This window comes from Lipotes vexillifer, unplaced genomic scaffold, assembly GCF_000442215.2.
Source record: "Lipotes vexillifer unplaced genomic scaffold, Lipotes_vexillifer_v1.1 scaffold661, whole genome shotgun sequence".
Taxonomy (NCBI): domain Eukaryota; kingdom Metazoa; phylum Chordata; class Mammalia; order Artiodactyla; family Lipotidae; genus Lipotes; species Lipotes vexillifer.
In genome coordinates this window covers 1,127,877-1,139,962 of record NW_006796183.1, presented here as the reverse complement: position 1 = coordinate 1,139,962, position 12,086 = coordinate 1,127,877, and the positions used below count along the sequence as shown (strand labels likewise).

Sequence of the window (12,086 nt, the reverse complement as noted above, 5' to 3'; positions counted from 1 at the left end):
AAAAAAAAAAAAAAAAAAAAAAAAAAAGCTGACCTGAGCAAGCATTTCACAAATACCAAGGATAAGGAACATGAAAGAAAAATTGAAGGGAATAAGAAAATTATCCAGACATTACAGTTCTGCTTCTTAGGCAACCACATTCTAGTTCCTAAAGCTACCTTTCATCTTTCAAAATCTTGCCTCATTTCCTTATAATCTTGGTCCTTGGTTCCCACATGGGGACATCCTACCTGGTTACCCCTTCATCATCTTGGCCTCAGCCAGAATTTCCCTCCCAGGAAATTGACTGGTTGTAGTTAATGTCACTGTGCCACCTGGGTGTTGAGAGGAACCTTCTCTTGGAAAGGTGTCTCAGGTCTTAGAAAAGTAAATCCTTAACTATACCACCTGAAACATGGGCACTGACTTCCAACTAGTGTCTGTCAGATAACTGAAGAGTAATGGATGGAAGGCTGACTGCCCTAACACTTTCTAGGGTAGAAACGAGTCATTTCGACTGGATTCTTTTTGCCAAGCCTCCTAAAAAAGGAGTTTGTACTTGTGATCTCCACTTTCTTATCTCTTCTCACTCTTCAACACATCGCCTGCTGCCTTCTGTCCCCACCAGCCCACCGATGCCAAATTCATTGGGTTTTTCTCAGCTCTATCTTGCTTGACCACTCTGGCATTTGACACTAGTGACCTGCTTTTTAAGCTCAAAAATCAGTTATAAATATTCCAGAAATATTCCAGCCTGCTTTCATCAACATTTAGGTTGACCACAGGTGATGTGAAGAGGGGTCCAAAGAGCATGTGTGACCTTGGCTATCTGATACCCTGAAAAAGGTCCAGGAGCCTTGCCCTCTGGACATGGAGGTGGGTTGGGTGAGTCCCGACTCATGGTACATTATCTCCTACAGAATTCTCGAAGGAGCTGAGGCTATGCGACCTGGAGAAGGGAACTCTGAGGAAGCTCCCTAGGCTCAGATCTTGGGAGGGTTCTGCAAGGAAGAGATAGAAGTCTCATTCTCTGTAGTTTCTAAAGACATTTCTCAGACTCATGGGTAGAAGTTACAAGAGACAGATTTTAGTTTAGTATTAAGGAAGGCTGTTCTGAGAATTGAAGGAGTGCAAAATTAGAGCCGACTGCTGTGTGTAGTAGTGAGTTCCTTGTCTGTGTTGATGGTCTGGTAGGGGTGGCCTGGTTTCATTTTAGCTCAACAAAACTTATGAGACATTAGCCTGGGCTCTCTGCTCATCTCATTCCACACTCTTCCCAGGTGATCTCGTCTACTCTCATGGCTTTAATTTTACTTAAATTACATTAATGACTTAGCAATTTATATCTCCAGTCCCGACCTGTCTTTAAAACTGGATATCCATCTGCCTCTTAGACATCGTCCCCACTGCCAAATGTCTCATAGGCATCTCAGACTCAACAGATGTTGAGTGCTTAGCACGCATCAGGTGTATATCTAAAACTGCATTCCCAAACTCATGCCTTCATCCGGTGGGGTGGTAGGGGCGAGGCAGTGGGAGCAGTGTACCCTGGTTTAGGGAGACACTGTATGAAGAAAATTTAAAAACAATAATGAAATTGACTAAATGCTGGTCCGCTTCATCTATTAGATATGCTCTCTGCGCCCGTAACTTTGTCTTTGTATCTATCTCAGTGAGTAGCGTGAAGCAAGCCAAGACACACACCTCTCAACTGGGTTCTACTGCTTTCTCTCATTGGGCCCCATGTCCCATTCGGTCACCAAGTCTTCCTTTATATCTTTTTCTGTTGCTGGCTCGCTGTCTCTACGGCTACTCTACTGTCTAGTCTCCTGGCTACTACTCGGCTTTTTTAGTGTATTGTTTTTGTTGCCCCCAGAGCAATCTTTGTAAATCACAACTCTTCTGAGGCTCTCTATTGCCTGTGGCCAAGCTCCTCTTAGCAAGAAAACTCTGTGATCTTCCCCAGCTGATATTTCTAGTATCCTCCACCATCCTTCCATGTACCCCAGTGCTGCAACTTAAGGCTTTTTTTTAAAGTTTATTTATTTTTGGCTGCCTTGGGTCTTCGTTGCTGCGCATGGGCTTTCTCTAGTTGTGGGGAGCAGGGGCTACTCTTGGTTGCGGTGCGCGGGCTTCTCACTGCGGTGGCTTCTCTTGTTGCGGAGCATGGGCTCAAGGTGCGCAGGCTTCAGTAGTTGTGGCTTGTGGGCTCTAGAGCGCAGACTCAGTAGTTGTGGCGCGTGGGCTTAGCTGGTCCGTGGCACGTGGGATCTTCCTGAACCAGGGCTCGAACCTGTGTCCCCTGCATTGTCAGGTGGATTCTTAACCACTGCGCCACCAGGGAAGTGCCAACTTAAGGCTTTTTATCTATTTTTTTAATTATCCATTCCATTGAACAAACTGTGAGTCCCTTATGTGCAGGAGTTAAGTCTTACTTTTTGAGGCCTAAGAAGTGACTGACTGTTATTGTAAAACATCAGTAAGTGTTTGGCTGAATGGATTTGTGTGGGTGAAACGGCATCATCAGCTGGAAGAGGAGATAATTTATAAATTATAATTTAAAGAAAAAACAAGAACAGGTTCTTGGTTTAGATTCTGACTTCTTTTTAGCCCTCTGTATGGTCTCTTCTCTATCACAGAAAGCCTATTGCTTGAGACTTAAATGTGAGCCGAAGCCCCTGCCCAACTATCTCTAAATCACATGCTCTTCCTCTCTCTCCTCCTATCTTACATCTCTGCCTCTCTGTGTAACAAGATGGCGACAATATCCTGGTGCACTGGAAAGAACATAGGCTTTGGAGTGAGACAGACCTGGGTTCAGTTCTTGGCACTATCATGTTTTAGCTATGGAATCTTAGGTAACCCCTCTGAATCTTTGCCTCATCTATAATATATACAGATCTACCCACCTCACAGCATCTCTCTGAATTAACATGAGAATGTAAGTAAGACATTTAGTGTGTTGTAGGCCATCAGAAAGCAGTGCGGCTGATGTCATTTTGAATAGAGTCTCCAGGTTCTCACAGTTGGATCTGAGGGCTGCATCTGGAGCCCAGTGTCCAGAGTGCTGGAGGTGGGGTGCCTTTCTTGGGTGGGGTAGGACCCACGGCTCGTGGGATAGCCTTTGAGGTCACTTTGTCTTGTAGACTCTATTGGATTTCCTGTTTTAAGACTCCGTACCTGGTACATGGGTGCTCAACTTGTTCTCTCCTCCCTTTCTTCAGGCTCCCGGGCCAGTGCCAGTACTTGGGCTTGCCAGTGGCAGATTACTTCAAGCAGTGGATTAATCTGAAAAAGGTACTGTGTCTGAGTCCCGCTCCATCCTGCCTCTGGTTCTCCTTTGCCTCAGACCACCCCCCTCTCTCGCTTTCTTTTCGCATTTCTGTTTTCATCTTGTTTTTCTCATCTCTTTTCTTTTCTTCTCTTTTCTCAATACCCTTCCCTAGCTAATGTGTGCTGGAAGGTTGTGGTTATTTCTGGGAGTGGGGAGCTGCTTGGGGGACCAGGCTGCTGGGTGGAGTTTGACACTGCCCTCCTTGGTGTTAACCCAGATGTGCAGAGAAGTCCCGATTAAGGGTAGTTTCCAGGTTCTTGCTTGGAGCTCTACCTCTGGGCTGAGCTGCATTGCCTCTGGGAAGGAGGTGGTCCTAGCTCAGCCTCTGGGAAAGTATCATGAGTGATCATGAGTGTGGCCTCTGAGCCTCCTGACTGGCCCTGGTATCTCCTTCGGGTTGGGAGGTAGAGTTGGTTCAGGCGGGCTTTGGTCCTGTCTAGCCCCAGCCGAGCTTGCCCATGTGAGAAGGGCTGTGGACACTAGAGCCCACTTCCCTTTGAGCATGGGGGAAGAGACTGGCACTCATGTAGCACTAAGCACCTGGGGAGTGGGCACTGAGGCTGTGGGCTGGGAGGGACCCCGTGTAGCTAGGAAAGTGGGCCTGGCAGAGAATGAATCACCCAGAAAACTGTACTCTCCTAGTGTGTGCTGTCCTTCCTAGGTAAGCACAAGAAGGGAGGTGTAGGAATAGACGCTGCAGACCCCTGCTCTGATAGGATCCTGGCTCTAGGAGGCCCAGGCCACTAGGGAGACTGACTCCCATTAATCCCTGTGATGTAAGGGCAACAGACCTGGGGCAGACCCAGGAACCCCATGCCAGTCAGTGCCTCCCAGGAAGCTGAGCAAAGGGAGAACACACCAGAGGTCAGAGTAGTGGCTCCCGGGGGGGCCCAGAGAAGGGAGAGGTCGTTGGAGGCTCCGGCTGGTATCGTGGGGATTTGGGTCTTGAACTGGGCATTCAAGGGAGGGGGGATTTGGATCTGAGGAGGAGAGGGGACTTCGGGGCAGGGGGAGCAGCCTGCCTTTGGTGTGTGTGAGGGCTGGAGCTAAGTGAGCATGTGGAGGAGCACTGGAAGGCAATGACCTTGGACTTTGTTCTGTACGTCTCAGGGCAGCCGCTCTCTGTGGCAGTGTTTGTGAACTCCTTTGCTTTTCCCTGGTGTACGGGTCCTTTGCCCTCTGGCTTGTCTGTGCTTTGACCCCTCCCCACCTCTCCTGATGATCCCTTGCAGCTGAGCAACAGCTGCTTACTACCTCCCAGCTTTGGCTGAGGAGGCCAGGCTCTGTCCTGCCTTCAGGCCTTGGCCTATAGCCTTCCCTCTGAAGCACCCCCAGTCATCTTCATCGGGCTTATTCCCTCTCCTTGATGATTCAGCTCAGGGCTCACCTCCACTGAGAAGCTTTGCAGTCGAACTCTTGCCTTGAGGCTCCTTGCCACTCTGGATATCAGTGATCTTCGAGGGTTGAAACTGAGTCTGTGTGTTTCCTTGCAGACGTGTCCATCCGAAGCACAAAGACTGAGTCTGGTTCCTCTCTGTGTCCCCGGTGGCCAGATCAAGGCTAGGTGCAGAGTGTGTGCTCAGTGAACAATTGCTGGCTGGCTGACTGATCTCTGAGAGCTGGCTCCAGAGAGGCCCTCTCACACGGGCCTTGGCAGGGCTACTCGTGTGGGTGTGGCCAGGCCTGTGCTCCTGGAAGATGGCGTGCCAGCTGTCAGAGTGCATCTGAGGTTGCTTGCTGGCCTCGGCAAATGCAGTGTGAAGGCCCCACCAAGCGAGGCAGGCGCTGACCATGAGCAATTGCTCTGTGAAGTTCACTAGACTTTTTGGTGTATGGATAACTCCCTGCCTCTAGCTTCTTTGGCAGAGAGGCAGGAAAGCAGCCGACCCGTGTGATAACATTGCCACTCAGGACTACCTCGGTGCTGCTGGCAGTGGAGGCGGCTATGCTGAGCCTGCTCAGCTTGCTTGTCTGCCAGACTGTGCTGAGCCATGGAGCAGGGAGTGGGTACCAGGGGAAACTGAGGACTCTGTGATCGCCTCTTGGGAGGTAGACTGAGCAGGTCTAAGAAAAACCAGGGGTCTCACCCCTTCCTCTCTGCCCTGCAGCCACATGGTGTTCCAGCTGTGCTTAAGGGCCCAGCAGGAAAGATGACTGAACTCCAGTCCTTGCCAGCAGCCATGCAAGACAGGGAGGCTGCAGGGCCCCAGAGGTCCAGGCACATGGCAATCTTTCTGATCTTTATACTGCGTGACTTAGTGCAGGTTGCACAAAGATTCCTGCACCCTTAAAAAGAGCAATGATAGGGCTTCCCTGGTGGCGCAGTGGGTGAGAGTCCACCTGCCGATGTGGGGGATGTGGGTTCGTGCCCCGGTCCGGGAGGATCCCACATGCCGCAGAGCGGCTGGGCCCATGAGCCATGGCCGCTGGGCCTGCACTTCCAGAGCCTGTGCTCCGCCACAGGAGAGGTCACAACAGTGAGAGGCCCACATACCGCCAAAAAAAAAAAGCAATGATAAAAGCTAAGCCAGAGAGGCCATTGCCAGGGTTGTGGGAGTACCATGTAAAAGCCTCACTCCTGCCTTCTGTCCCCACGTGGGACCCAGACCCTGGCTGTCTACAGGCTCCTCTCCCATCCTTGATCTTACTTTGTCCTACCCCCTTCCCTTCCTGTCCTCTCCTCTCAACCCCCCAGCAGGGCTTTGCCCCATGAAAAGAATGGGGAGGGTCCTGGTCTGCTTGGCCACCTAGACGTGCTGAGTGAGCACCTGGGACTGAGGTAACAACGGTCTGCACTGACTGACTAAGGCCTCCAGTCTGAGAAGAGGCAGAATGTTATCTTTCAGCTGTCCTTTCCTGTCCAGAGGCGGTGTGGGCTGCGTCAGGGAAGGACAACTTTTCTAGGGCCAGGTTTCCACATCTCCCGTCTCCACCTACTTTCCTTGTAGCAGAGAGGAGCAAGCCAGTGTTTGCTGACATTTGGAATGTCATTGAATGATCTATACTCTCATTGAACTGTCAGCTTAGAGAGGACTTGGGGCCCTGCTTCCAGCGGCCTCCAGGAGGTCAGAGCTGTCACTGAGGGGCCAGAAGAGTACACACACACACACACACACACACACACACACACACACACACACACACACACACACACACACACACACACACAAATATACACGTGTACCCATGTGAATGAATACATTCAAGCAAGCATACCCAAAATTGTATGTATGTATCCATACTTGGATTCATGTGTATACACATATTCACCTGCAGAAATATCTGAAAATATACACAGACACGAATGTGTTTATATATACATATTCATAAAATGTAAGGGCACATGCACATATATAAACAAACACATCTGCATCAATAAGCAAAATATTTTTGAGCGCCTTCTATGTTCCAGGTACTGTGCTGGGCCCTGGGGATATAACAGAAGAGATGGATGTTAAACAAATAATTTCAATTGTGTTATAACACTAAAAAGTTCAGAGTCATGGAATCACATCACAGGGGGACCTGACTTAGTGGGGTGGAGGGAGGAAGGGAGTCTAAGCTGAGACCTGAGGGATGAGCAGGAATTGGCTAAGCAGAGAACCACACGTGGCAAGGCCCTGGGGTGAAGAGAAGCCTGGCAGCTTCATGAAACTAGAATGTAAGTTCTATGGGGGCCAAAGAACTTGTCTCTTCTGTTTACTCTTCTGTCTTCATCACTTTGCATAGTTCCTGGCACACAGTAGATGTTTAATCATTATTTGTTGAGTGAGTGACTACCTGAAGCGCAGTGAAAGTGGGGAAGAGAGAAGGCTGACATAAGATGAAACTGGAGGGGAGTCTGTAGACCAGACTTTAGATTTTGGTCTTTATCCTTAGGGCGAGGGGAAGCAATTAAAGGGTACTGAACATAGGAGAGGCATCATCTGATTTGCATTTTGAAAACAGTCTCTCTGGCTGCAGTGTAGAGAGAGCTAGGAGTAGATATAGGGGACCAGTACTGGTTTTTCTTAATGGGGCTATAGTTGGCGTGTTGGGATGGGGCACATCATCATGTGGGCAACATTGCTGAACTTGCAGCATCCCCAGTCCCTGTTCATTGAAACCAGTAGTGCACCTCTCCAAGTCACTGTGACAACTAAAAATGCCACCTCCCGCACGATAGACATATACTTTTCCGGTGGCCTTGATGTTGTGGGAGTGGAGGTACCGTCCCTGGTTGAGAACGAGAGAATTGGACCATTCCAAGTGAAAGATTATAGCTACTGGGATTAAATTGTTAGCAGTGGAAATGCAGAGAAATGGACTGAATCTGGAGTGTTAAATGGTATAGTCAGTTCTGCTGGGATGCAACATATACCTCCCCCCAAATCACCATGCTATGGAAAGTTGTGCAATAAAAATGGGGTTAGGTGCACAGTACTCACAAACTTCATCAGCAACACATGAAAAAAATGGGAATCTAATAAAATAAAAATTATGGGTAGCATGATTTTACACGTATTAAATGGTTAAGAAATACATAAACACTATGATAAATATGGCATTTTACCTTGAAAAAAACTTGAAGTTTGCTTGTGGAAGTGGGCATGAGAAGGGTTGTAGCTTGTGAGTTATTGTGAAGTGGCGGAAAGAGAATTCTCTGAAATCAGAGATTGTAATCAGACGGTTGTGGCTTGTAGCACGTGTGGTGATCCAGGTAGCTGGTATATGTTTGAGGTGTACGCATGTGTCATTTTGTTTATTCTTACACAGCTCTGTTCAGCTGGGTGTAACTTCCTGTGTTTATCTTGTATTGCTTAAGGACAAGGTCTCACACAAATGCACAATGTGCGTTATGCTAAATCGTTCCCTAATGCTTCAGTTGCACTGGAACAAATTTGCTCTTTCAAAACAAGTGTTACAGCAGAATTGACTGTACAACAGATAGGAAATGGTGACTGACTGGCTGTGAGGGTTGAGGATGAAGGAGAAGACCATCATGACTCCCAGGGTTTATGATGTAAGCAACTGGGAGAGTTGGAATGCATTTACTGAGATAATGGAAGGAGAAGTTTGGGGATTGGAAGAGAAGGTGAATTCAGTGTGGGACATGTTGAGTTTAGAAGCCTTTGAGACATTTTTGTGAAGGTGTTGAGAAGGTATTTGAATATATAGGTCTGGGGCTCAGGGATAAGGTCAGGATAAGAGATAACAGATTTGGGGGCATTACTGGTATGTGAATGATAATTGAAGCCATGGGAATGGAGTGAATAAGATGAGAAAAAAAGAGAGCCTAGGACAGAACACTGGGAAATACCAATGTTTGATACATAGAGGAGGAAGAGTCAGAACTAGAGAAGGAGGAGGTGTGGTCACTAGTAGTAATAGTAATATTTCTTATCTAATGATTGCATTTCATGCTCTAGATCTGTTGTGTCCAGTATAGTTGCCATTAGCCACCTGTAGCAATAGAGCACTTGAAATGTAGCTGATATGACTGATGAACAAATTCTAAATTTTATTTAATTTTAATTAATTTAAATGAAAGTTAAAAACGTTCAAGAAGAACTTCTCAGTATATTTAGAACACACTGGATTGGTAAATCTGTATTTTCAACTGTTAATTGTTTAAAGTCTCAATACAGATCAGGTATCTCTGATGAAGATTTAGCATCTCAATTGAGATGTGTCATAAGTATAAATTACACACTTAAGTATGAAAAAATACAAAATACCTCATTAATAATTTTTTTATACTGAGTCCCTGTTGAGATGGTGATCTTTGGCTATACCAAATTAAATAAAACATTCTTAAAATTAATTTCATCTGTTTCTTATTACTTGAGCTGGGCATTCAATTCATAAATTGCTTATGTGGCTCACATTATGTTTGTGTTGGACAGTGCTGTGCCAGACACTGCACTCATTATCTAACCCATTATCTAAGCTTCACAGCCCTGCACAGTAGTTACTATTATTTTTTGCATTTTAAGGTTGAGAAAACTGAGACACAGAGTGATGATGAAATTTGCTCAGTGTCTTACTTTGGTACATGGCAGAGCTAGAACTTAAATTTAGTTTTGCCTGGCTCTGTGCTCAAGAGAGTAAACAGTAAAAAAGAGAGGGTAAAAGAATGATAGAAGAAGAGGTAGACCAGGAGAGTGTGATGCCATAGACACCAAGAGTGTCTTCCAAAGAAAAGGACTGGTCTGCTCAGAGGGAGCCACATAACGTAAAGACTGAAATATGAGTGCCAGACCTGGGCTCAGGGACCTTGGTGACTCTGGTAAAACCTCTGGATGGCATGATAGGGATAGGAGCCAAGTTGGAGTGAACTGGGGAGTAAATGAGGAGACAGAAATTTTAACTTTTTCAGAAATGTGGTTTTGAAGGAGAGAGAAAGGGTAAGGGCTGTGGTGGGGCAGCTGTGGAGTGTTTTAAGGTGAAAGACATATGTGCTCGTTTGTATATTAGAGAAGCAAGGGTCAAAATATAGGAGTGAGAGAGTTCTCTGAGAAGGTGACAGGAGATGGTATGGAAAACCCAGGTTCTTGACACTGGCTGTCTTCAAGAGGACGGTCCTCTCTTCCGTCATTATGGGGTAAGGAGAGGTAGATGGGTGCAGACAGTTGCAGGTAGGCTTGTGCATTTGGTGATGACAGGTAGTAGCTCCCAACCGAGGCTCTTGTTTTTGTCTGTGAAGTAGATCAGTCATTTGCTGATAACTAATAGAGGAGGGCTGGGAAGGTCTGCAGAAAGTGGAAAAGGATTGCTGTAGTTTTAGTAAAGAACAGCAATATGATCTTACTTGAGAAGTATAGTCGGATTTCTAGGCAGTGGTGCGGGTCCAGTTGATGTTGGTGACATTAATTCACAGTGGAACCTCTCTGTTCAATTGTGTGGCTTTCCTTTAGCAAAGCTCAGCTGCCTGGCTGTGGGCATGCAGAAAGCAGACATTTAGATTCATACATAGTAGAGATTTTCCCAAGGGGTGTGATGAAAGGAACAAAGGAGTTGAAGATATTGTCAAGACAGTGGTTGCCAAGATGGAATGTGGGATTTAAGGTGGATGTTGAGGGAAATGAAGACAGCAGGGGGCCTGACGGATATGGAAAAAGTAGAGAGGTCCCAGTAAGATGGGGAACAGGTATACTGGCTATAGTTGAGCATGCCAGATGAAAGGATAAGAGATTATGGTTGGAAAGTAGCGTGTCTGAATTAGTGATTTCAGAGATGGGGCAGTTCTAAGTGTTGGCAGGCTCCAAGATGTGCCCATGGGGGTGGGTAGCTAAGATTAGGTGGAGGAGAATGTTAGTGTAAATAAGAGGTCAAGAAATGGGTAGGTCCAAAAGGATGTGAGTATGTGGATATACACATGCACACATAGTATGTATATATTCACTGCATACGCAGGACACATAGGTATAAATGTATGTATAAATGCATGCCTCCACATACATGATTCACAGTCAGACCAAGCCATGCAAGTACGTGCACATACACTCGCAAATGGTCTGGAATTCCCTCTGGTGCCTGGGCCTGTTTGGGTGGGCTTTTGGGGAAGCAGGCAGGCAGCAGCCTTCGGAGGAGTCTGAGTCAGTCCTGGCAGACAGGACTCAGCCAGTCATGCTCGGAAGTTGTAGGGTTGGAGGTCACCTAGAATTTGACAGACCCAAATGAACCAGGGTGTGAAGATTGCTGCTCCACTTTTCCTCTGCCATCTGTGCTGTATGCCCTGCTACAATATCTGCGTGCCCTGAAGGGGATGATGGGGTTGGGACCAGCTGTGAAAGGAGAGGAGACCTTCTTGGGTCCCTCCAAGAAGCATTTCTGTCTCCCCCTCCCCCGGGAGCAGACAGCAGGAGAAACTGCTGAAGGGAGGGTTGGTGTCTACGACTGAGTACGACTTTTCCTGACCTTGGAGTGTTCAGAGTCCCAATCAGCACAGTAATAAATTAAGGGCTTATGGAGGAATAAATTCTCAGCCTTAATGAAGTTCTTTGCTGGGGGCCATAGGCAGGTCAGCAGGTCGGGATGGTGCAGATTGGAGGCTCCAGCTAGTGGGCTGAGCTAGCTGGGAAGCCATCTGGACTGAAAGTGTCTGGAACTCTGCTGGTCAAGTCACTATTTTGGAGCTGTGGGGATAGAGCTGCTCAAGTGATAGGCAGCCTGACAGAGGCTGGGACTCTTCATACAGTGGTGGCTGCATGGTGCCTGCAGCAGAGCCCCTTGATTGGGGCTATTTGGGAAAAAAAAGAACAAAACAAAAATGAAAACCAAGAGAGATTTGAAGATGTAGGGGCCCTGCCAGGTGTTTGTTTTGTGTTTATTTTGGATGGAGGAGGGCTTGCACTGAGACAGATGCTTCTGGACCACTCAGTGGTCAGGACGAGACTGGGGCTGTGGCGCAGGTCTTTGGCATCAACCAAAGTACAGAGCGTTGTCCGTGGGGCATTGGGCACGTGGGCTGCCATCTTGAGGGGAGCCAGCTCTGAGGCCAGGTAGATGAGGGCCTCTAGCTGTCTTTGGGAAGAAATATGTGCAAAGAGAACAGGACACAAAAGCACCAGGTATAAATGTGGGAGAGGCGGGGGCACAGGCACGGGACAAGGAGAGGCCGAGTGGAAGAGCAGCCCTGAGGGTTTGCCACTGGATTTGATGCTGAAACCCTGGGAGGGGCCAGCTTGGGGGCTGGAGGCTTTGGATTGAAGAGCTGAAACTAGAACCTGGGCCTCAAGACTCCACATCCTGGGCTTCCCTGGTGGCGCAGTGCTTGAGAGTCCGCCTGCCG

At 47.5% G+C, this 12,086-nt stretch overlaps 1 protein-coding gene across 2 annotated transcripts in view; it reads left to right on the top strand.

Annotated features, from left to right (window-relative positions):
* The window catches only part of ERI3 (ERI1 exoribonuclease family member 3), a 131,347-nt gene that overhangs the window by 65,703 nt on the left and 53,558 nt on the right, over positions 1 to 12,086 (top strand). For both annotated transcript variants that reach the window (XM_007468269.1, XM_007468270.1), the window contains one exon: positions 3,204 to 3,276. In XM_007468269.1, coding sequence (XP_007468331.1) covers positions 3,204 to 3,276 — 73 coding nt within the window. The remainder of the gene's footprint in view (positions 1 to 3,203; positions 3,277 to 12,086) is intronic.